Consider the following 26,074-nt stretch of genomic DNA (forward strand, 5'->3'; position numbering starts at 1 on the left):
TACTAGACTACTTGAATTTGATAGTCCTCACCTATGCTCACAGCTCTCTCCTACTTCAATTTTCTGGACAATGTTAGCTAGCTAGCTTGCTAGGCATACAGTAGTGATGCACAGGTCAGTTGTTTGTTCACCGGCACCTTTCCGCAATTGCTAATAACCCATCTACAAACGCCTGACTTTTTCACTGTGATAAAGTGAAAATCTGAGGCCCGCACCCGAGCCTAACCTGCAAATATAGAAAATGAATTGCCTAGAAGGCCAGCATCCCGGAGTCGCCTCTTCACTGTTGAAGTTGAGACTGGTGTTTTGCGGGTACTATAAAATGAAGCTGCCAATTGAGGACTTGTGAGGCGTCTGTTTCTCAAACTAGACCCTCTAATGTACTTGTCCTCTTGATCAGTTGTGCACCGGGGCCTCCCACTCCTCTTTCTATTCTGGTTAGAACCAGTTTGCACTGTTCTGTGAAGGGAGTAGTATACAGCGTTGTACGGGATCTTCAGTTTCTTGCCAATTTCTCGCATGGAATAGCCTTCATTTCTCAGAACAAGAATAACCTGAGGAGTTTCAGAAGAAAGTTATTTGTTTCTGCCCATTTTGAGCCTGTAATCGAACCCACAAATGCTGAGATGCTCCAGATACTCAACTAGTTTAAAGGCCAGTTTTATTACTTCTTTAATCAGAACAACAGTTTCAGCTGTGCTAACATAATTGCAAAATGGTTTTCTAATGATCAATTAGCCTTTTAAAATGATGAACTTGGATTAGCTAACACAACGTGCCATTGGAACACAGGAGTGATGGTTGCTGATAATGGGCCTCGGTACGCCTATGTAGATATTCCATAAAAAATCTGCCGTTTCCAGCTACAATAGTCATTTACAACATTAACAATGTCTACACTGTATTTCTGATCAATTTTATGTTATTTTAATGGACAAAAAATGTGCTTTACTTTCAAAAACAAGGACATTTCTAATTGACCCCAAACTTTCGAATGGTAGTGTAGCTGGCTAGTGCTAGTTAATTAGTTTGTTGTTCTCACATCACTTGTCATTACTGCCTGCTGCATCGCTCTCTCAACACCAATGACTCCGGCTCTCTCAACACCAATGACTCCGGGCCTCCCTCCCCACAGTGGAGGTGTCATAATACCCATAAAACCTAGCGGTGAAACAGGGAAATGGTTCCAATCGTTTTTCTACCATTCATTTTTCCCATAGGGGATTTTAGAAACTCTTAAAATAAGGGCTGTGTTTCGTGTAGGTTACCCTGGCATGACGGTTTGATAATCATGTAAATCTCTCTCGGACAAGGTGACTTTTATCAATATATTCGGCTCTATTTATTCTCAGATTCGAAAATGCCAATTAGCGTCAAAATAGACATCATGCAAAACTATAAATCTCTGCAAGCTCCTGCATGTCATTTCTAACTGACACCTTTGCTAACAGGTATTGTGTCAATTTATCATTTTCACAAGACAGTTCACAGAATTGTCAATTTAAAGAAATGTAGCCAATTTATTCATTACTACATTTAGCTAATATTAGATCGTTAATCCAGAAAATCTTACCTTTATCTCGATTCGGCAGTCTCGCCCAGATCATCATGGTATTTGTAGTTCTTTATGATAGCCAAATTAGCAGCTAATTAACGTTACGTATTTTGGGGGTAAATACAGGTAAATATATTGATAAAAGTCACCTTGTCCACCTGGTACTCAATAGCCTTCATCACTGCCTGATAGTGAGAAGTATCAGGTCACAGTGAAATTAAAATATATTTTTTTTTAAACAAGAGAAATTAAATGGCGGTAGCGGTGCAATTTAGAAGTAGCCCAAAAACCCAATACATTTTCACCCGCACATTCGTTTTCAAAGTAGCCCAATTGCAAAGTTGATGCAGAGAGGAGGAAGAAGAGAGAGACCCAACTCAGCAGAAAATCTGTCTCCCTCCAGCAGGTGGCGTACCAAGCAAGGAGTTTTGGTATGGAGGTCAATGAGAGAGTGTCAAATTTGGTCAACGATAAAATGAATGGATTATTTGCTACGTGAGGTTTATTTGATCAAATATACGTTTTTACGAGTGTACTGATATAAGTAGGACACATGATATCCCGGCAACTTTGAGAAAAAACCCTATGTCAGAGTTGTCTCGAGATGGCTATTCATGGCATGAGACTATAGCGTAGCACTAGGTTCCCCAGCTGGCGGCCCGCGTGCAAAATTTGGCCCACGGTTGGTTTTATTTGGCCCCTCAAATTTACTGAGCAAAAAACGCTGTATTATTATGATACAAATGATTTTTTACATGTTCATTGTTGGAGATAAAACAAATGTAAAAACACCAAGAAATCAACTCCAATTGATTAAGTTGGGAAATCTGTTCCCAAGTATTTACACGCATAAGAGAGACACATGATCATATAAAAATGTAAGCAATGTTTGAAATTATGTTTTAGTCAAATATTATATGTTTAGGTTTCTTGCAGTCTACAAATGATTTGTTATTATGTTCCCATTGTTGGGGCTGAAAGACATGTAGACCTATCTTGTCAGCATATCCATAATCTTTGGTTGATGATAACACTGTCGGAAAAACACCGCACTTCCGTAGCAGTCGAGAACACAGCGTGTTCAAGAACGTCAACCTGCATTTTTCATTGTGTGTAAAAAAAAAAAAGGAAAAAAAGACAGCATTTACAAATAATGTCATAACCTTGTTCGATATTTAATTGTTGCGTGCCTCTGAAATTTGTTTAGCGGATTTATGATAATTGAACAGTTACTGACGTGCCTTCAAACAAAATGGGCTTTCAAGGTTACTTTATTGCAGACATATCACATCACCTACTGTCCATGTACGCAGGAATAAGTATTGTTGGAAACAGATACAAGAGTATCACTCAAAATAAATTATCATATGATGATCAGACCTGTACACCACGTGAATGTCAAAGGATGAAATAAGCAAATGGATAATAAAAAATAAAAACCAGTATCGTATATAGGACACGTTTTGACAGATTGTGAATATTTTTATTTATTTAACTAGGCAAGTCAGTTAAGAGCAAATTCTTATTTACAATGATGGCCTACCCCGGCCAAACCTGGACGATGCTGGGCTTAATTGTCCGCAGCCCAATGGGATACTGCCTGGATTCGAACCAGGGACTGTAGAGACGGCTCTTGTATTGCGCCACTCGGGAATCCTCATCTTTAGAGGGATTTACTCTGCTGTTTATTATCTATGCATAGTCACTTTACTTTTTTTAGTAAGCATTTCACGGTAAGGTCTACAACACCTGTTGTATTCGGCGCATGTGACAAATACAATTTAAATTGATCTTTGAGGTTTCATCACATGATCATCAGGGTATGTTATAGTAATATTTGAAACCCAAATAATTCTGCCATTCCTCTTTGAATTCTAAGGGTCAGACTAACAACATCATCGTTACCTGAATATGACCCGAGTAGCCCACCCGAACATGGCCCGGGATAATTTGGAACTCCGCGGGAGGGGCACTTCACTTCCCGTAATTACGAGTGGATACCGACCGTCATCAGACGAGAGGAACAGATCCGAATTGAATTTCAACGATTAATACCATAACGGAGGAGGTGAGAGTAACATTTAATTTGACAATGATCATGTACACGTTGTAGATGTACCATACGAACTTACTTTATGAACGTTGTTTTATTGATACTTTGCGTGGGAGATATGGAGATTTAGGCTACTTTAGAAAGTTGTGATAATGTTAGATACCGTAAGAGTAAAACAAAGGCTCATCTCTCTTGACTGACAATCACATTAGTCTTTAATAGTAAAACAAAGGCTCTATGGTGTTTACTCCAAACACTGTTGAGTTCCGTTTTGTACAACTGAAGTTGTTCATGCATCGCGGTACTTCCGTCTTGTGCGTGTGATACAAATCGTGATAGCCACACACAGAGACCCTCGTTTTAGATTCGGTTTGAAAGTACTTTACTGTCGATTCTTTGTCTCAAATTTCTACACACAAAATGAAAAAATCGGCGGACAACAAGTTCAAATGGAATTATATTCAACATTCGCGAAAGAGACAGGGGACATATGTGTGTGTTTTGTCCACAGAATACACAGTGTGAGTTGTAATACCCATAAAACCTAGCGGTTAAACAAGGAAATGTTTTTCACCATTCATTTTCCCCATAGGGGATTTTAGAAACACTTAAAATAAGGACTGTGTTTCGTGTAGGCTTACCCTGGCATGACGTTTTCATAACCGTTTAAATCTCTCTAGGAAGAGGTGACTCCACTGTGGGGCTTTATAGAAATGAATGTGACTATGTTGTCTTAAGGGACAGCATAGGAATATATTTTTACCCAACCATCCCTGAACGCTTGAAAATAAGAAAGTGAACCCCCCCCGCCATACCCCAAATTATAATAAAAACATAAAGTGGATAGCAGAGAACATGCCTACGTTTACCCTCACTCCTAGGACAGAACAGAGCCTTAGATATGAAGCTTCAGAAAATGTACTTTGTTTTGTAAGCATTACATTACAAAGTAGCCAGACGGTTGTGGATTTGCAGACCACTGAGGACAAGGGTAGAGTTGAAAATAACTACGTTATAATAAATGCACTGCATGAATCTATCATCTTATTTGCGGTCTGAGTAAAAAATGCCTTTTATAAACACACCTCATGACTGGATACAAGCAGACATTTTTTAAATACCACAACAGAGCATGACAACGAATGAGCAGATGCTGCAGCACCGGAGACATTTTGATTTCTATACAGGCTGTTGTTAAAAAGGAGGATAGTCTAAGTTTGGGACTGTGCTAAAGTTGTCTAGCAATTGTAAACATTTAGAGCAGCAAAATCAGTTACAACTGAAGTATCTGATCATAAATTAATTTGGGAAAAAGCCATACATATTTTTACAAAGCAGCTGCATATCATACACTGAGTATAGCAAATATATAAAAGCATACCAGTTCCATTTAAGGACCAAATAATTGACGGCTGTGCCAGACCGGTTGCAAAATAGTTGGGAAGAGATATTTGATGTGCTGATTCAAAGGGTTTATGAACTGATACACAAAACGACGCTGGATTTAAACACTTTTTTCAATTTAAATTATACAGAATTCTTGCAACCATAATAATCTTATATATATGCTGGATACAACCATCCCAGCTCTGCAGCTTTAGCTGCGAAGAGACAGAATCATTTGATCACTTGTTTTGGTACTGCCCATATGTAGCTTGTTTTTGGTAGCAGATTCAGGAACGGTTGAAAAATCACAACATTAATTTAAAGCTGTCTTTGCAAATTGCTCTGCTGGGTGTCTTGAAAAGCCATGGTCAGTCGATCAATAATATAATAGTACTTTTAGTAAAGGTGTTCATCTTTAATTTGGAATCTGTGGAACTATGCGTATAGACAGGTTCAGAACTTTTGTGAAACATCACAGCAGAGTTGAAAAATATATGGCAAGTAGAAGTCAAGACTGGATGGTTTTTAGAGATAAATAGGCGGGCTTAAGGGTAGCTGAAGGGTGGGATTAGAAAAGAAAAAAAGACAACAAAATAGATAACTAATGGAAAGTCTACCATTTACCATGTCTGTAAAATGTATGTATAAGCTGGAAGTAGAAGCCTAAGTATTGTTGCCCACTAGGTTTACTCCAATTAGGGGAGGTAGAGTTAGGGGAAAATAATAAAGATATATATATATATATATATATATATGCAAAAAATATATACAGTGCATTCGGAAAGTATTCAGACCCCTTGACTTTTTCCACATTTTGCTACGTTACAACCTTATTCTAAAATTGAGGAAAACAGTTTTTCCCTCATCACTCTTCACACAATACCCCATAATGACAAAGCAAAAACAGGTTTTTGACATTTTTGCTAATTTATAAATTAAAAAAAACCTGAAATATTACATTTACATAAGTATTCAGACACTTTATTGAGTACTGTGTTGAAGCACCTTTAGCAGCGTTTACAGCCTTGAGACTTCTTAGGTATGATGCAACAAGCTTGGCACACATGTATTTGGGGAGTTTCTCACATTCTTCCCAGCAGATTCTCTCAAGCTCTGTCAGGTTGGATGGGGAGTGTTGCTGCACATCTATTTTCAGGTCTCTCCAGAGATGTTAGATCGGGTTCAAGTCCAGGCTCTGGCTGGGCCACTCAAGGATATTCAGACACTTGAATGTCCTGAGCGCGCTGGAGCAGGTTTTCATCAAGGATCTCTCTGTACTTTGCTCCGTTCATCTTTGCCTCGATCTTGACTCGTCTCCCAGTCCCTGCCACTGAAAAACACCACCATACATCACCGTAGGGATGGTGCCAGGTTTCCTCCAGACTTGATGCTTGGCATACAGGCCAAATAGTTAGATCTTGGTTTCATCAGACCAGAGAATCTTGTTTCTCATGGCCTGAGAGTCTGTCATGTGCCTTTTATTGAGGAGTGGTTTCCGTCTGGTCACTCTACCATAAAGGCCTGATTGGTGGAGTGCTGCAGAGATGGTTGTCCTTCTGTAAGGTTCTCCCATGTCCACAGAGGAACTCTGTAGCTCTGTGAGAGTGACCATCAGGTTCGTGGTCACCTCCCTGACCAAGGCCTTTCTCCCCCAATTGCTCAGTTTGGCCGGGCAGGGAACACATTAGGAGCGATCTGTATTCCTCTATTCCTCCATACAGGTTCTTTCCAGATCCTTGATGTCCTTCGTCTGCGCTTATGGGCCCCCCTCTTTAATTGAAATCACAGGTTTGAAATGGGAATAAAGTCAGGAGCCTGAGATGGAAATGGCAAAATGTTGATTTTGTGGTGAATTAACAATTGGTTTGTGAATGGTGCCAATAATTGTATAGGTGTGTTGTACATGAATAATTGTACATGAGTGGACTGGAGAAGATCTACTTGAAGTGCCTAGGGAGTAGGTGTCCATTTGGAATAAAGCAATATTTATGGTTATAATCCACCCCTTCCTCCCTGCCCTAACTTTTACAAAGTTTAAATACATTTTTTTGTGCAATAATACACAGAGTTATATAGGCATAAGATTAGAAGCCTTAAGAAATCCCCTATACTAATTTCTGGTGGGAAAAAATGCCATTTAGTTTTCCCCTCCATCATTCCTACTCTACAGCAGGGGTTACCAAACTTTTTCACTCAGGACCCTCTTCCAGCATTGGGGAACATTCTGCTGTTCACACCCCTCTTGTTGGCGGAGAGAAAATGTTGCAGGTTTAAAGCTTATTTCTGGCAATTCTACACATTTTGTCAGGGGGTGCAGAGACAATTTGGCAGTTTTTAAGTACATTTTCTTGCAATTCTATACATTTTGCAATTTCTAATGTCTATTCATGTGATATTTGAGTGACTCAAACATTAGAGCAAACTGTATAGGCTAACAAAACCTAGCTAAAAACATTAGCTGATATGAGATAGTTGACTTGGGCATTTATGACAAGATATAAATAGCTCTCTAAGAGGAAAACTTGATGCACTACCCAAATAGCACCTTATGCATTCTATTATTACAACTTTCAAGAGTAAGTTGAAAGCTGGACTGAGTTCTTAAAAAATATTAATTCATATATATATTCACTACCAGTCAGTTTGGACACACCTACTCATTCCAGGGTTTGTCTTTATTTTTACTATTTTCTACATTGTAGAATAATAGTGAAGACATCAACATTATGAAATAACACATATGGAATCATGTAGTAACCAATAAATTGTTTAACAAATCAAAATATATTTGAGATTCTTCAAAGTAGTCACCCTTTGCTTTGATGCCAGCTTTGCACCCTCGCGTTAATCACACTGTATTGTTGATCTACCAGTGGAACACGTGAGAATATTTACCATCCATTTTTACTGTGTTAAAATTGAATTAGAATTGACTTAGGCAATAGTCATCACACCGTATTAATGATGTACTTACCTGCCATTTTGTTTGTGGAAAACTTTTGTTATATGCACTCAAAGTTCACTGTAATATAGAATAACCAATTGTTTTACCCCACCTTTTAAGTTGGCATAATATGGGCATCTTTTCATGGTATGATATTTGAAAGGCGCAAAAATGAATGAATCAATTTGGTTTCATTTTTATTGTGAATTTTGTGGTTCAATTTAGCGCCATCAGTTATGCTATCTATCACTCATATCCGTCAGAGAGATGTGGTGACCAGCTGGAGGCTACATAATAGGGGACATCTGTAGACAGTAGGGCATAGGACACTTTACACTAATTGTGTGTGTGTGTGTGTGTGGGTAGGTAACCATGGCAACGAGGGGTCATTCCTCATGTTCCTCGATGAGTAACCACACCAAGGAGAGAGTGAACATGGCTATGGTGACCCTGGAGAACTTCTACTGTAACCTGATAGACCAGCATGAGGAGAGAGAGATGAGGTGGGTGTTCTGTACCATGCTCACACAAACTGGAACTCTGAAAAGCAAAGATGATTCCTGAAAACATGTCAGAAGCTAAGAAGGCAGCACAGTGGCTTGCCACAAACGAGGAGAAGAGAGTAGAGGTGTGACACATCACGTGATCTCTCTCTGCTTAGAGCCCCAGTGTGTGTGTGTGTGTGTGTGAGAGAGTGTTGGTGGACTGTAACTTTATCACACCATTTCTTTATGGAAACCCCTTATTAGGAAGAGAGTATGTGTGTGGTTGAGAAAAAGAAAGAGGAAGGAAGAGAGAGACAGTGTTTTATACAGTTAGCTCAGGGGCTAGAAGCCGTTACAGACGTCTGAAAAGGAAGTTATTCCCAAAGCAAACTCCCAGTTACAGCCAATGTTCCCTCAAAAAAAATTAGGCACTGAGCGAATTTAAGGTCTGCTGAGCGCAAACTTGAATGTTGTGAAAATTCTTTGTAACTTCTGGCGCGCGTTTGCTGTGAACACTGAAGCTGTACCCGTTTGGTCAAGTTGGCTACTGTGGGTATTTGATCATAATGTAGACCTACCAGAGTGGCCTACCATCAAAAACAATGGAGAAAATGCATCCCATAGCATTTTTAACATGGAAATAGCTGTTGAATTTTACAGCCTACAGTTGCAGCCATTATGTGGTGTTCAATGTAGGCCTACATTCCATGAGACTTTTGAAAAAACATCATGGCTTGACATTAACCTGTTTATTCCAGTTGTCTTTCAGACAAGGTGACTGAAAATGTTGTTGTGTTGTTTGATGCAAGAAACCACAAAATAGAATGCATCATTATTCCCATACCATTATTACAGAGAATCAGACAAATAATGCTCCCCTCTGCCTATTGGCTACATAGCGTATTCAAGCCTGTCTCAAAATACAACACTGTTCTTTACCTGACTCGCTTTTCAAAGATGGCTAGAAATGCACATGTTTTGTGATCTTGTAGGGAGCAACCACTCCCCCATTGCTGACTACAAATGATCTATAACTATGTTAATAAGTTCCTAACTAGTGAAGGTCAAATGTACACACGTGTAGCTCTAGCTTTGATCTAAAAACATGCGGATCAACTCACAACTTCTCATGCTGTAAACACAGTCCAGTTCAAAGTGAATGGCACAGATCCATAAATGGCAATGGTCTATGTGCATATAGGCCATCTGCGGTATGGCTTACCGGTCTGTGAAGAGTACAGGCCTCAGTTTTGCCTGTCAATGCAATAGAATCCTACTCTGTTCTGCTTACAGCAAAAACTCTTGCATAGTTAGTTTTGCATGCTAAGTCTTACATAGTTTATTTTGTTTCGGGTTTGTTGCATTGAAAGTGGCTTTTATTATTTATTAATTCCCACAGTAAAGGGAAACGTTGATAGTGTTAACTAACGGGGAAAACTCTAGAAAGTTGAGTGCAGTTCAATCTCGTGCTTCTCTACGCGGGCTGCTATTTCTTCTGCGGGGCAGTCCTGGGGGAGCTATGCGCTTGCATGCAGCTTGGAGGGAACATTGGTCACAGCTCAACCTACCCACCAATGTTTATGGTTTGTTTCTCTTTGAGAATGTATGAATGGGCCATTCCAATTCTGTTACCGTTCCTCCATAACTGTCCTGTAGAAATGAAACAGCAGGTAGTGTAGTGATCAGTAGGTTGGGAGGTGTCTTCCTGAATCAGCATATTTGACCATAACCTTTGCCTCTTGACCTTCAACCCCTATTTCGTTGCCAGGCAACAGAAGCTGGAGATGGTGATGGAGGAGGAGGGGCTGCCTGATGAAGAGGTGAGTATAGTTCTAGCAGTGGCACGTGCTCACACACACACACACACACACACACACACACACTTACACACAACCTGTGTTGCAGAAGCGTATTCGGCGCTCCCAGCACGCACGTAAGGAGACAGAGTTCCTGAGGCTGAAGAGAACCAGGCTGGGATTGGATGACTTTGAGTCCCTCAAGGTGATTGGTCGAGGAGCTTTTGGAGAGGTAAGCATACATGGAGCTATTAGAATTCTGAACACGTCTGAACACAAAAAACGCACAACTGCCTAATCCACTGTTTCAGAAAATGTATTGATGACTGCAGTGTAAATGCCCTTGCATTGGCTATGACCTCGTGAACTTCTTGCTGCCATGTTGGCTCAACTTTGACCTTTGTCCCCTGACTTCCAGGTGCGTCTGGTCCAGAAGAAGGACACAGGCCACATCTACGCCATGAAGATCCTGCGCAAGGCCGACATGCTGGAGAAGGAACAGGTGTGTGTCTCTCCCCCTCTCGGTCTCATTTTGTCTCTCCCTCTGTCTCCCCCTTCTGTCTCTGTCTCTCCCTTTTGTCTCTCTCTGTCTCTCTCTCTCTCTCTCCGTCTTGCTCTCTCTCCGTCTTGCTCTCTGTCTCTCAATACAATTTGCTTTATTGGCATGACGTAACAATGTACATATTGCCAAACTTACTTTGGAGATTTACAATATTGTCAACGAGACAAGAGTAATAACAATAATCAAGGGTCAGAATAACCAACACATTGAACAATAACAGTAAGCATAAAGGACATGTGCAGGTTGATTGGTCTGCTAGACACTGTTCCTCATCTTATGGCAGGCAGCAATGTAGTGCGCTGCCAACCCACAGCTCTCTGTGTCCTCCCCTGACAGGATGGGTAGCCTATTCTCATCAGAGATGTCTTTGAAACCTTGAATAAGGGTTTCCAATTTGGGGAAATTACACTCTCTAATTGTTTTATATATTTTTTAAATGTTGTCAGGAAATGCAGCTCTGTCTCAGGTTCTGCTGTGGTTGCACAGCCTTTCCTCTACAGGGAGCCCGGTTTTCCTGTGTCTACCCTTCTCAATGGCAAGGCTGTGCTCACTGAGCCTGTACTTTGTCAAGGTTTTGATCAGTAACCATGGGTAAATAGTTATCCACCGTGTTCTGTCAATTTAGTGCCAGATAGCACTGCATTTTGCTTTGTGCTTGTGTTTCCCAATAATCAGTGTAGTTTTATTTTGACTGTGTTGTAATTTGGTTTATTCTGATTGACTGGATGTTCTGGTCCTGGGACTTCAGTGTGTTGGTAGAACAGGTTTGTGAACAGCCGCAGGACCAGCTGGATGAGGGGGCTATTTTCTTTGCTCAGCTCTTGGCATTGCAGGGTTTGGTAATGATATGAGAGAGGATCACTGTATTTTAGATTTTTCTAAAACTTATTTGCTCTCTTTTTAGTTGTTATTATTAGTGAGTGTTGGCCTAATTCTGGCCTGCATGCAATTGTTTGTAGTTTTCCCCTGGACATGTAGGAGAATCTTACAGAACACTGCATGCAGGATTTTAATGGGGTGTTTGTCCCATTGGGGGAAATCTTGTTTTGCAAGTGGACCCCACACCTCGCTGTCATAAATTGGTTCAATGACACATTCAATTAGTTGTAGCCAAATATTAATAGGTATTTCAATTAGAATTCGCTTTTTTATATTTTACAAACTTTTTACCCCTTTTTCTCCCCAATTGTGTGGTATCCAATTGGTAGTTACAGTCGTGTCTCATCTCTGCAACTCCCGCACAGACTCGGGAGAGGCGAAGGTCGAGAGCCGTGCGTCCTCTGAAGCACGACCCAACCGAGCCGCACTGCTTCTTGCCACAATGCCCACTTAACCCGGAAACCAGCTGCACCAATGTGTCGGAGGACACTGTACACCTGGCGACCGTGTCAGCTTGCACTGCGCCCGGCCCACCACAAGAGTCGCCAGTGCGCCGTGGGACAAGAACACCCCCCCCATTTGTATCCCCCTAACCCGGACGATGCTGGGCCAATTGTGCTCCGCCCCATGGGTCTCCTGGTTGGGGCTGGCTACAACAGAGCCTGGACTCAAACCCAGAATCTCACACTTAAACCACTGCGCCACTCGGGAAGCCTGACTTAGCTTTTTAATGGCGTAGAATGCCCTGCGTGCTTTCTCTCTCAATTCATTCACTGCCTCATTAAGGTGTCCAATTTAGCTTATTTTTAAACATAAGTAATTGCAGTGTGTGCAGTACTCTATATATTTTGTACCAATTGAGAACTAATTCCCTGAGATCTGGATCTTCTCTGGAAAATCATTATTTTTGTATTTTTGGGGTTTACTGCCAGGTCCCAGGTCTGGCAGTACTGCTCTCACAGGTCTAGGCTCTGCTGTAGGCCATGTGCTGTGGGTGACAGCAGGCACAGGTCATCTGCGACGAGTAGGCATTTAACCTCTGAATTGTGGAGACTAACACCAGAACACACGTGGATTTTCTAGAATAGTGGCCAATTCGTTGATGTAAATATTAGAGAGTGCAGGGCTCAGATTGCAACCCTGGCGAAGGCCCCGCCCCTGGTTAAAGAATTCTGTTGTTTTCTTGCCCATTTTAATGCTGCATGTATTGACAGTATACATTGATTTAATTATGTCATATATTTTACCCCCTACACCATTTTCAATACTTTTGTAGAACAGTCCTGTATGCCAAATAGAGTCAAATGCTTTTTGGAAGTCGATAAAGCAAGCGTATATTTCGGTATTATTTTGGTGGACATGTTTATTTATCAGGGTGTCTAGGGTGTAAATATCGTCATGCAATGTTTTGGTATAAATTCAATTTGGCTTTTACTCAAGACATTGTGCTTATTAAGGAAGTTTAGAACTCTTACATTTATAATACTACAGAAAACCTTCCCCAGGTTGCTGTTCACACAAATGCCTCTGTAATTGTTAGGGTCAAATTTGTCTCCGTTCTTGAAGATTGGGGTTATGAGTCCTTGATTCCAGATGTCAGGAAAATAACCTACACTCAGTATCAAATGAAACAGTTTCAATATAGCCAATTGAAATGTTGCACTAGTTAATTTGAGCATCTCGTTTAGGATGCCATCAGGTCCTCATGGTTTTTTAAATGTGAGGGCCTGAAGTTTCTTATTGAGCATCTGGTCAGTAATTCAACTTCTCATGAATTCCATTCAACTTCTCATGAATTTGGCATTGTTCTGCGTTTGTGTCAATTTGAACAGTGTTGTAGTGTTTTAAAATGGGTTGTCCATTTTGTATCTCTAATTCCTCTAGTTTCGATTCTTATTTAGGTTTTTCCAATTTTGCCAGAAGTTGATGTGTTTATGGACTCCTCCATTAGTGTCAGCTGTTTGCTGTTGTACTGTGCTTTTTTGGTTACGAGTGTACGTTTATAGAGTTTTAAAGTCTCACAGTAATGAAGGCGTAATTCACAATTATTTGAGTCTCTGTGCTTTTGGTTGGATGGTGTTCTAAGTTTTTTCCTTATAATTTTACAATCTGCATCAAACCAGTTGTCATCTGTGTCTTTTTTTTCTTTCTTTTTTAAAAATCAATTTCAGTTGTGCTTCTTTTGCAGTTTTCCTGAATATATCATTTAAAAAAAAGTTTTACTCTGAGTTGGTGTGGTATCCAGAAAGTTATCTAAGTGTTTGGATTTGTTGGTTACTGGTTGCTTTCTGGTATTCGTCTGGGCTGTGAATGTGTGGTTTTGAGGAACAAGGTAATTTGGCTGTGATCAGACAGAGGTGTTAGTGGCTTGACAGTGAATGAGCTGAGAGAGAAAGGGTCAATGTCTGTGATCATATAGTCTACTGTACTGTGGCCAAGAGGTGAGCAGTAGGTGAATCTCCCCAAAGAGTCCCCCCGTAACTTACCATTGACAAAGTACAGACCCAGGCTTCTACAGAGCTTCAACAGATACCTTCTGTTTTTGTTGATGGTGCTGTCACTGTTGTTTCTATGGGGAGATGAAGACAGTTAGAAACAGTATGGCCTGTAATAAAGCTGTCCCCCCTTGTGGTCGTTAGATCAGGTAGGGGTCCTGTGTGCACATTTGTATCCCCACAGATGAGCACATTTCCCTGAGCCTGGAAATGGCACGTCTGTTCCTCAAGGGTGGGGAATATCTCATGTTTTTCAGTTTTAACCGAATGTGATATTTACAAATTTTGAGGGGATCAATTAGATGTTGTAGTTCGGGTTTGTACCAAATGATCAGTCCTCCAGAGTCTCTGCCTCTGTTGACAGAGCTGTGTTTCTGTGACGGCACAATTACCTCTCTGTAGCCTGTGGGACAGTGAGTGACAATGTCAGCCTTACACCATGTCTCCTGCAGAATGATTACCTCTCTGTAGTCTGTGGGGCAGTGAGTGACGATGTCAGCCTTACACCATGTCTCCTGCAGAATGATTACCTCTCTGTAGCCTGTGGGACAGTGAGTGACAATGTCAGCCTTACACCATGTCTCCTGCAGAATGATTACCTCTCTGTAGCCTGTGGGACAGTGAGTGACAATGTCAGCCTTACACCATGTCTCCTGCAGAATGATTACCTCTCTGTAGCCTGTGGGGCAGTGAGTGACAATGTCAGCCTTACACCATGTCTCCTGCAGAATGATGACGTCAACATCTTTAAGATTTAACTCCAGTGCTAAACTCTTCAGTCCAAAGGTTGATGAGTTTAGGCTCTGAATGTTCCACATGCTAACTGATAGTGATTTCATGTTGCAAAAATAAAGAATAGCGCAGTCAGAACTACAGTTACTACTAAGTTGTTCCTAGTGAGATAATGGATAACAGAAAACATCTAACTCTTTTTCTTCTTCCGATTCATTGAACAAGTAAACTTTTAGTACTGCGTGTGTGCGTGTGTGCGTGTGTGTGTTGCTACTGCCTGAGCAGAGATAGCTGTGTGTGTGTGTTGCTACTGCCTGAGCAGAGAGCGTTGTCTGACTGGCTCGTTGCTACTGCCTGAGCAGAGATAGCGTTGTCTGACTGGCTCGTTGCTACTGCCGGAGCAGAGATAGCGTTGTCTGGCTGGCTGGTTGCTACTGCCCGAGCAGAGATAGCGTTGTCTGGCTGGCTGGTTGCTACTGCCCGAGCAGAGAGAGCGTTGCCTGGCTGGCTGGTTGCTACTGCCCGAGCAGAGATAGCGTTGCCTGGCTGGCTGGTTGCTACCGTCCGAGCAGAGATAGCGTTGCCTGGCTGGCTGGTTGCTACTGCCTGAGCAGAGATAGCGTTGTCTGGCTTGCTGGTTGCTACTGCCCGAGCAGAGAGAGCGTTGTCTGGCTGGCTGGTTGCTACTGCCCGAGCAGAGATAGCGTTGCCTGGCTGGCTGGTTGCTACTGCCCGAGCAGAGATAGCGTTGCCTGGCTGGCTGGTTGCTACCGTCCGAGCAGAGATAGCGTTGCCTGGCTGGCTGGTTGCTACTGCCCGAGCAGAGATAGCGTTGCCTGGCTGGCTGGTTGCTACTGCCCGAGCAGAGATGGCGTTGCCTGGCTGGCTGGTTGCTACTGCCCGAGCAGAGATAGCGTTGCCTGGCTGGCTGGTTGCTACTGCCGGAGCAGAGATGATGACTTGGAATGGAAAATAATAAAGTAATGAAATAAAAAAGGAAGTTATACACACCACTGAAATATTGTATTTATTGATGTCTGCTCAATATGGACCTGACAGAGACAATGGAAAATTGTCAATGTTTTGACAGTTGAATGTTCAATATTTTTTCCTTTGGAATTTCCATGAATCAAATCTGAAATAGTTTTAATGTTATTATTTCGTAATTAATTTAATGTTTAAAAATACAGTGCCTTGCGAAAGTATTCGGCCCCCTTGAACTTTGCGACCTTTTGCCACATTTCAGGCTTCAAACATAAAGATAAAAAACTGTATTTTTTTGTGAAGAATCAACAACAAGTGGGACACAATCATGAAGTGGAATGACATTTATTGGATATTTCAAACTTTTTTAAATCAAAAACTGAAAAATTGGGCGTGCAAAATTATTCAGCCCCCTTAAGTTAATACTTTGTAGCGCCACCTTTTGCTGCGATTACAGCTGTAAGTCGCTTGGGGTATGTCTCTATCAGTTTTGCACATCGAGAGACTGACATTTTTTCCCATTCCTCCTTGCAAAACAGCTCGAGCTCAGTGAGGTTGGATGGAGAGCATTTGTGAACAGCAGTTTTCAGTTCTTTCCACAGATTCTCGATTGGATTCAGGTCTGGACTTTGACTTTCTAACACCTGGATATGTTTATTTTTGAACCATTCCATTGTAGATTTTGCTTTATGTTTTGGATCATTGTCTTGTTGGAAGACAAATCTCCGTCCCAGTCTCAGGTCTTTTGCAGACTCCATCAGGTTTTCTTCCAGAATGGTCCTGTATTTGGCTCCATCCATCTTCCCATCAATTTTAACCATCTTCCCTGTCCCTGCTGAAGAAAAGCAGGCCCAAACCATGATGCTGCCACCACCATGTTTGACAGTGGGGATGGTGTGTTCAGCTGTGTTGCTTTTACGCCAAACATAACGTTTTGCATTGTTGCCAAAAAGTTAAATTTTGGTTTCATCTGACCAGAGCACCTTCTTCCACATGTTTGGTGTGTCTCCCAGGTGGCTTGTGGCAAACTTTAAACAACACTTTTTATGGATATCTTTAAGAAATGGCTTTCTTCTTGCCACTCTTCCATAAAGGCCAGATTTGTGCAATATACGACTGATTGTTGTCCTATGGACAGAGTCTCCCACCTCAGCTGTAGATCTCTGCAGTTCATCCAGAGTGATCATGGGCCTCTTGGCTGCATCTCTGATCAGTCTTCTCCTTGTATGAGCTGAAAGTTTAGAGGGACGGCCAGGTCTTGGTAGATTTGCAGTGGTCTGATACTCCTTCCATTTCAATATTATCGCTTGCACAGTGCTCCTTGGGATGTTTAAAGCTTGGGAAATATTTTTGTATCCAAATCCGGCTTTAAACTTCTTCACAACAGTATCTCGGACCTGCCTGGTGTGTTCCTTGTTCTTCATGATGCTCTCTGCGCTTTTAACGGACCTCTGAGACTATCACAGTGCAGGTGCATTTATACGGAGACTTGATTACACACAGGTGGATTGTATTTATCATCATTAGTCATTTAGGTCAACATTGGATCATTCAGAGATCCTCACTGAACTTATGGAGAGAGTTTGCTGCACTGAAAGTAAAGGGGCTGAATAATTTTTCACGCCCAATATTTCAGTTTTTGATTTGTTAAAAAAGTTTGAAATATCCAATAAATGTTGTTCCACTTCATGATTGTGTCCCACTTGTTGTTGATTCTTCACAAAAAAATACAGTTTTATATCTTTATGTTTGAAGCCTGAAATGTGGCAAAAGGTCGCAAAGTTCAAGGGGGCCGAATACTTTCGCAAGGCACTGTAATCGTAACCAAAACTATTTTTTTAAATAATCGAACCGAAAACGCCCAACCTCAAAAAGCACTATTCGCTCAGTGCTAATGAGTGTAGAGAGAATATGTCTGTTAATTCTGCATGATCTGTGTTGTATTTCTATGTTAGGTGGGCCATATCCGGGCTGAGAGGGACATCCTGGTGCAGGCAGACAGTCTGTGGGTGGTCAAGATGTTCTACAGCTTCCAGGACAAGATTAACCTCTACCTACTCATGGAGTTCCTACCTGGAGGTCAGTGGAGGCTGGTGGGAGGAGCTATAGGAGGATGGGCTCATTGTAATGGCTGGAATGTAATATATGGAAGGTATCACGCATATGAAACCACATGTTTGACTCTGTTCCATGCATTACATTCTAGCCATTACAATGAGCTCATTCTCCTATAGCTCCTTCCACCAGCCTCCACTGCTGGAGATGTGGGTGTTATGTTTGTCCATGTCCATGTGCATGTTTGCAGTCGTGTGTGTGTGTGTGTGTGTGTGTGTGTGTGTGTGTGTGTGTGTGTGATGCTGATGGTCTGTGTTGCATCCCCTGCAGGTGACATGATGACATTGCTGATGAAGAAGGATACTCTGTCAGAGGAGGAGACTCAGTTCTATGTGGCTGAGACGGTACTGGCCATAGACTCTATACACCAGATGGGCTTCATACACAGAGACATCAAACCTGACAATGTACTGCTGGACTCTAAGGTACACATACACACTACCTGGTTGAAATTACATAATTACAAACAGGTTTAAATATGGTTGAAATTACATAATTACAAACAGGTTTAAATATGGTTGAAATTACATAATTACAAACAGGTTTAAATATGGTTGAAATTACATAATTACAAACAGGTTTAAATATGGTTGAAATGACATCATTACACACAAGTTTAAATATGGTTGAAATGACATCATTTACACACAAGTTTAAATATGGTTGAAATGACATCATTACACACACACAGACAGGAGAGTGACATCAGCATTATAATGTGGTGATCTGTCTGTCGACCCTGTCTAGATTAATAAATCCACACACAGTTTCACATTCACCACAGGAAGTGTGATTTCAGAAACACTCTCTGGTGTTGTCGCACAGTATGACTGAAACATCCCCAGGAAGTGTGATTTCAGAAACACTCTCTGGTGTTGTCACACAGTATGACTGAAACATCCCCAGGAAGTGTGATTTCAGAAACACTCTCTGGTGTTGTCACACAGTATGACTGAAACATCCCCAGGAAGTGTGATTTCAGAAACACTCTCTGGTGTTGTCACACAGTATTACTGAAACATCCACAGGAAGTGTGATTTCAGAAACACTCTCTGGTGTTGTCACACAGTATGACTGAAACATCCCCAGGAAGTGTGATTTCAGAAACACTCTCTGGTGTTGTCACACAGTATGACTGAAACATCCCCAGGAAGTGTGATTTCAGAAACACTCTCTGGTGTTGTCACACAGTATTACTGAAACATCCCCAGGAAGTGTGATTTCAGAGACACTCTCTGGTGTTGTCACACAGTATTACTGAAACATCCCCAGGAAGTGTGATTTCAGAAACACTCTCTGGTGTTGTCACACAGTATTACTGAAACATCCACAGGAAGTGTGATTTCAGAAACACTCTCTGGTGTTGTCGCACAGTATGACTGAAACATCCCCAGGAAGTGTGATTTCAGAGACACTCTCTGGTGTTGTCGCACAGTATGACTGAAACATCCCCAGGAAGTGTGATTTCAGAAACACTCTCTGGTGTTGTCACACAGTATTACTGAAACATCCCCAGGAAGTTGTGTAGTACAGCTAACCGTGTGTGTTTTCCAGGGCCATGTGAAGCTGTCAGACTTTGGCCTGTGTACAGGGTTGAAGAAAGCCCATCGTACAGAGTTCTACAGGAACCTCAACCACAGCATCTCCAATGACTTCAGTGAGTACAACCATAAAGCCATACGTGATTCATTTCAGTTGATAAAACTATACAACTTACAGTATACAATTCCTTCAGAAAGTATTCACACCCCTTGACTTTTCCCAGCCTGAATATAAAATTGATTGAATCTTTTTTTTTCTTTTCGCTGGCCTAAACACACAATACCCCATGATTTTTGAATGACTACCTCATCTCTGTACCCACACATACAATTATCTGTAGGTCCCTCAGTTGAGCAGTGAATTTCAGACACAGATTCAAATAAAGACCAGGGAGGTTTTCCAATGCCTCACAATGAATATTGCAATGTTTCAGGCTGCTTTCCTAACACAAGGCCAAATCTACACTGGAGTTGCTTACCGACAGTGAATGATCCTGAGCGGCTGAGTTACAGTTTTGAAAATGTTTATCTAACAATTCATTTTGAAAAGGATAATGGGGAAAATATTGTACAGGTGTGCAAAGCTCTTAGAGACTTACCCAGAAAGACTCACAGCTGTAATCGCCGTCAAAGTTGATTCTAACATGTATTGACTTAAGTGAATTATACATTTCTGTATTTAATTTTCAATAAATCTACAAACATTTCTAAAAACATTTTGTTCACATTTTCCTTATGGGAAATTGTGTGTAAATGAGTGAGAAAAACCATCTAGAATTCAGGCTGTGACACATCAAAATGTGTAATAAGTCAAGGAGTATGAATCCTTTCTGAAGGCACTTATTTGTCATGATCTGTCGTACATTTTCCACCGATGTGTGTAGTTGTAATTGAGTTGTGCCTGTGACAAATAATGTTTTCTTTACAGCATCTCAGTACATGAACTCCAAGAGGAAAGCAGAGACCTGGAAGAGGAACAGACGCCAGCTGGTGGGTGTCATGGAGCTCTGGCTACCTTCAATTACTACTCAGCTTATCTTAAACCTCTTCATAAACACAACAGGGATGACTGTAGTATACGGTTTTGCAATGACCTCTGTTTTTTAGACGTGTTGGTTGTGTTTATTTACTCATAGGAAAAAGTGTTCTCTCATGTGAAAGAGTATAGCAGCGCCAAAGAAAATACATTTTGTCACACTAGAGAGCCTGTTGGTCGGTAGAGACTGTCTCTGGATGAAGTGAGGAAGGGCAGCGTAGGAGCACAGACACAGTACAGTACACATCTGGTGTGCAGGTGGTTGGAGTCCTGTCCCTGTAAGGAGATATACAGCACACTCACTGTTACGTCAGTTACATTTCCGCAGCAAGTGTATGGCATCGTTAGGGAAACGTCTGAGGTCGATTTGGTCAATTCAGGACTTTTCTGGTAATGCAAATTGAACTTGTGAGCTACAGGTTGTTTTACGGTCTGGGCTATGGAGGTTGTTCTACTGTCTGGGCTATGGAGGTTGTTCTACTGTCTGGGCTATGGAGGTTGTTCTACTGTCTGGGCTATGGAGGTTGTTCTACTGTCTGGGCTATGGAGGTTGTTTTACTGTCTGGGCTATGGAGGTTGTTCTACTGTCTGGGCTATGGAGGTTGTTCTACTGTCTGGGCTATGGAGGTTGTTTTACTGTCTGGGCTATGGAGGTTGTTCTACTGTCTGGGCTATGGAGGTTGTTCTACTGTCTGGGCTATGGAGGTTGTTCTACTGTCTGGGCTATGGAGGTTGTTCTACTGTCTGGGCTATGGAGGTTGTTTTACTGTCTGGGCTATGGAGGTTGTTCTACTGTCTGGGCTATGGAGGTTGTTCTACTGTCTGGGCTATGGAGGTTGTTTTACTGTCTGGGCTATGGAGGTTGTTCTACTGTCTGGGCTATGGAGGTTGTTCTACTGTCTGGGCTATGGAGGTTGTTCTACTGTCTGGGCTATGGAGGTTGTTCTACTGTCTGGGCTATGGAGATAAAGTCCTATTTTGTGACATTTTGATGTTCTGAAGGTTTTTTCCCGACTAAGACCTCCTCTGCAAAAACGTCAACATCTATTACAGATTTCTTGATTTATCTTAGATTAATTCGGACTATTTTGAAGCAGTGTTACTGGCTATGTTGTTGCTATGGTGTCTCAAGAGGGTCATACAGTAATATTGCAGTAAGAACCTAGTCTGCAGGCACCTTAACCCTCTCCTCTCTACTCATCTCCCTCTCTCCTTTCCCCCCTGTCTTCTCCTCTCCCTCTCTCCTTTCCCCCCTGTCCTCTCCTCTCCCTCTCTCCTTTCCCCCCTGTCCTCTCCTCTCCCTCTCTCCTTTCCCCCCTCTCCTCTCCTCTCACCATTTCTCAGGCATTCTCCACTGTGGGAACTCCAGACTACATTGCCCCAGAAGTGTTCATGCAGACTGGATACAACAAGCTCTGTGATTGGTGGAGCCTGGGGGTCATCATGTATGAGATGTTGATTGGTAGGAGGGATATCTGTTGATTGGAAACACAGGCCCTAACTTAAGAGTGGCATTAGTAACTGAAACCTTTGTGTAAATCACGCATTGATGTCAGTTTGAAGCAAGTTATGATTGAATTAGGATTGCTGTCTAAATGTCCCTCTCTCTCTCCAGGCTACCCCCCTTTCTGTTCAGAGACGCCCCAGGAAACCTATAAGAAAGTGATGAACTGGAAGGAGACTCTGGTGTTCCCTCCAGAAGTACCTATCTCAGAGAGGGCCAAGGATCTCATCCTCAGGTCAACACCAGTACTACATATCAACATGTTGAAAAATAGAGCAAGATGAATAAACATTCTGTAGCTTACTCATAGCATGTTGCTCTTGAGAAGAATGAACATCAACTAAATGGTTACAATGTAATTTCAAGCTAGTTCTGTATCTATGGCAAGCACACTTCTATATCCCTCTATGGTTGTTCTCAGGATCTAAACACGTCTATTTTACTGCTTAGGTTCTGCTGTGAGGGAGACCATCGGATCGGGGCGACAGGAGTGGAGGAGATCAAGAGAAACCTGTTTTTTGAGGGAGTCGATTATGACCACATCAGGTACACAGGGACTACTTACAAGGAACAGTTTATATCTAAATCAATAAGGTTTTTATACCTCAGTGGTCCAAATGTCCAGGCCTCACTACAGTTTTGCGTTTTGTCACCCATCGCAGGGAGAGACCTGCAGCGATCCCCATTGAGATTAAAAGCATCGACGACACGTCAAACTTCGATGAGTTCCCTGAGTCAGACATCCTTTCACCCACAGGTGAGAGAAAGACAGACAGTTTCAGCAGAACCTATTTTCCTGTGTCTCAGTTGATTATTATTTTGACTCTGTGTGTGTGTGGTTGCACAGAATACCCTGTGACTATCAACTATAAAGCTCTCTCCCTTTCTCCTTATCTATTTCCACTCCCTCCTTCCTCTCCCTCTTCTCTCTCCCAAGCTGCAGCAGCTCCCACCAAGTCCCCAGCAGCAGCAGCTGCAGCGGAGGCTGACTATAAGAATAAGGACTGGGTCTTTATCAACTACACCTACAAGCGCTTTGAGGGTCTGACAGCCAGGGGAGCCATCCCTTCCTACACGAAGGGAAGTAAGAGATGAACTGTGACCCAATAACTTTTGCTGCAATGGCCCCCTGAACCCCTCACCTCCCAGCAACACCCAGATGTCTTCACTTCACTGTTCTATTTCATATTACCACAAATATGAAAAAAGCTAAATATCAGTTTATTTCGCCAGTTCAGTTAAACTGTGTTAATGGGGTAAGTATATTCCCTGCAGGCCTCCTGAACCAGGATTCATTATACCCGGTGAATAAACGGTTGTGACCACTGTTTGACCTTTCTGCGAATGTAAAACTTGATCTTAGAAACCGGGATAGCAGCTTTGATTGAGTAGGACCCAATAAATCCTAACTCTAACCTTCCCAGCAGCACTGAACAGCCGTAGAGCCGCCCCCTTTGTGCCCCTCCAGAACCTTCTCCCTATTCCTCTCCTCAACCAGTCAGACTGTTCATAGGAAAACGTCTCTACTGTTCTCTGGGAGCTGGCAGGTTCCCAGCAGTCTGTATCACTTCCCCTGTGATGTCATCAGATCACTGCTTGCCTTCAAGGGAGGAGTTAGACGATTGCTATTTTAGGGTTCTATTTTGGGGATTTTTGTGATGTCACCAGTTAGTGAGTGAGAATTTTCAACAAAGGACAGAACATTCCATCGTGGTCTTGCTACTCCTCTAGAAATATAAGCAAGAACCACTTCTCCTTTACTGCCTTTGTTGTGCCCAGTTATTTTTCTTCTGTAATTTTGTATAATACAGACATTTTCAATAAGGTTGATTCTAAATGCTATTGTATTGAAATAGTATTAGTTTTCAGGGATATAACTAATGCTGGTTGTGTGTGTATGTTGAGCTGTCTGAATCTGCCTTTACCCAAAGAACTACAGGAGCTGTACAGTAGTTTAACATTTGAATCCCCCCTTCTTTAATGTCAAGTTGTTTCATTGCATGGTGGAAAGATCTGGACTTTCGCTCTCACAACTTACTTACTTGATTTTTTTTACAGCCGGACTTTCTAAAGCTGGTATTTAAAGAAAGGATTCTTATTTTAGTCTTCAGTTTTTTTCCAAATAGTATTTTTAACTCACAAAGGTACCACTGTTTTATGAATAACGCTGGTTATTCATGAATTTCGTGTACATTTTAGAACTTCCCTAAATATGGAATTTCAACTTTCGTGTGTGTGTGTGTGTGTGTGCGTGTGTGTGTGTGTGTGTGTGTGTGAACTTGTTCTCACTTTACTGGAGTAACTACAGGAGACTTTACTAGAGTAACTAGTAAATCATCTAATTACTATGCCATCTGGTAGTAGTACAGCTATGGAACACTAACCCTTTGTTCAAAGTCTTAGAATTTTCAAGAGAATACAATGCTAAGTGCTATGTAACTTCTTATGCTTAAAGGTAATTCCCATATAGTTACCCTTTAGTAATACCTTTGTAAAGTGTCCTTTCCAGATGGACGACTGAATGACGTTGAAGTGTAGTTTTCTACTCATTCTAGTTTTCACTCGAGTGCTTTAAGGTGTTTTTATTGCCGGAGAAGTAAGCCCTGAGCAGCTGCTTAGAATGATAGACACACAGGCTGCGTTTACACAGGCAGCCCAATTCTGGTATTTTTTTCACTAATTGGTCTTTTGACCAATTAGATCAGCTCTGATATTGATTTGATGTGAAAATAATCTGATGTGATTGGTCAAAAGACCAATAAGTGGATACCAATTGGGCTGCCTGTGTAAACGCAGCCTTACTACTGTAGTGCTGTTTGAAAAGGTACACGTGACAAACAGGCGGTACAACACTTTCCATTATGTCTGCTGATGTGTTTAACATGACTACATGTATAACATGACTACATGTATAAACCGCAATCATTTCTCTCTGCTGGATGACACATACAGTATACTCTGCATAGACGTGAGTGTGTGTCTTATTGAATACTTCTATGAGGTTTTGAATGTTTTCAGCTCAACCACATTTCTTTGCAAAGAAAAAAGCTTTAAATGCTAAAATGATATCATTCAATAAAAGTGTTTTACAACTCTGTGGCATACTGTCTGTGGCTTCATTTGTATGTCTTTGTCAGGACAGCCATCCCTTATATAAGATGTCAACATTAGGTTCTATTAGGCAAAACACACAAAATCATAAAGTTAGTTCAGTCGTCAATATATTTATTCAAATTTCCTCTGCAGCTGTGAAATTCTTGGAACGAATTCTTCAAAGAAAAACTATGTACATAACCTTAAACAATAATACTGAACGGCAACCTTCATATAAACAATTTCCATAGTATAAAATGTCATCAGCCGTAAAAAGAAAGAGAACAGCACACACACACACTTGGGTGGGGGGGGGGGGGGTAAAGTATTAATAAGACAACTGAACAGATACACACTAGTAGGTCTGGTTATATGCTGTAAACATCCTCCTTGTCCAAATCTGTGTTTGTATGTGTGCGTACATGTACAGATGTAGGATCTTAATTTGACCGGTATTGTTGCAGCAAAATGATCCTGCAGCAACAGAATTTGAACATACACACTTTTCTGCCGATGTAATGTTGCTTGATCGGTGGTTAGGCTATTACCTGGCCAAAATTAAGCTACATTAAAAGTACAAAACGGTTCATACAACTGTGCATTAGTGTGGATTCCCAGTGAATTGATTTTATTCAGTGACCAAATTAAGATCTAACATCTGTATACATGTCTGTGTTGCATGCTCCTCTGTCTCGGTATGTGTATATGGGTTTGGACTGTACAATCATTGAGATTTGTTTGCGTGTGTCTGTAAATGTACATATCCTGAGTGGGAGACAGGCTAACAGATGAGGGCCTTGGGTAGAAGTTGCCCCAAAACACACATCTAGGATCAGCTCAACCTTGCCAAACCCTGACCTTAACCAATATGGGGAATAAATGATCCTATACAAGGTCAACTTCTATGCCTTCAA

At 41.5% G+C, this 26,074-nt stretch overlaps 1 protein-coding gene across 4 annotated transcripts; it reads left to right on the forward strand.

Moving 5' to 3' along the window:
* Nucleotides 1-3,486: 3,486 nt before the first annotated feature.
* LOC110528386 (serine/threonine-protein kinase 38) lies at nt 3,487-25,164 on the forward strand. 4 transcript variants are annotated; one of them, XM_021610413.3, is made up of 14 exons: nt 3,487-3,623; nt 8,305-8,441; nt 10,192-10,243; nt 10,329-10,451; nt 10,638-10,721; nt 17,827-17,950; nt 18,257-18,411; nt 19,541-19,643; nt 20,456-20,517; nt 21,908-22,025; nt 22,179-22,302; nt 22,518-22,613; nt 22,730-22,824; nt 23,005-25,164. In XM_021610413.3, the coding sequence occupies exons 2-14, from the start codon at nt 8,311-8,313 to the stop codon at nt 23,160-23,162; spliced, it is 1,425 nt and encodes a 474-aa protein (XP_021466088.2). In that variant the 5' UTR covers nt 3,487-3,623; nt 8,305-8,310; the 3' UTR covers nt 23,163-25,164. The 4 variants fall into 4 exon arrangements, with proteins under 4 accessions (XP_021466088.2, XP_021466089.2, XP_036839872.1 ...); XM_021610414.3 differs by having other exon boundaries at nt 3,491-3,623; nt 23,011-25,164; XM_036983977.2 differs by lacking the exon at nt 8,305-8,441 and having other exon boundaries at nt 3,532-3,623.
* Nucleotides 25,165-26,074: the final 910 nt, after the last annotated feature.

The sequence above is a fragment of the Oncorhynchus mykiss genome, chromosome 7, assembly GCF_057628025.1.
Source record: "Oncorhynchus mykiss isolate SJ-2025 chromosome 7, ASM5762802v1, whole genome shotgun sequence".
Lineage (NCBI taxonomy): Eukaryota > Metazoa > Chordata > Actinopteri > Salmoniformes > Salmonidae > Oncorhynchus > Oncorhynchus mykiss.

Excerpts from the sequence above, each read along its gene's own strand:
- LOC110528386 (XM_021610413.3), top strand. The coding sequence starts at position 8,311 with ATGGCAACGAGGGGTCATTCCTCATGTTCCTCGATGAGTAACCACACC. Across the intron at positions 17,951-18,256 it reads CATGGAGTTCCTACCTGGAG|GTGACATGATGACATTGCTG; the intron begins GTCAGTGGAGGC and ends CATCCCCTGCAG. Across the intron at positions 20,518-21,907 it reads AGAGGAACAGACGCCAGCTG|GCATTCTCCACTGTGGGAAC; the intron begins GTGGGTGTCATG and ends ACCATTTCTCAG.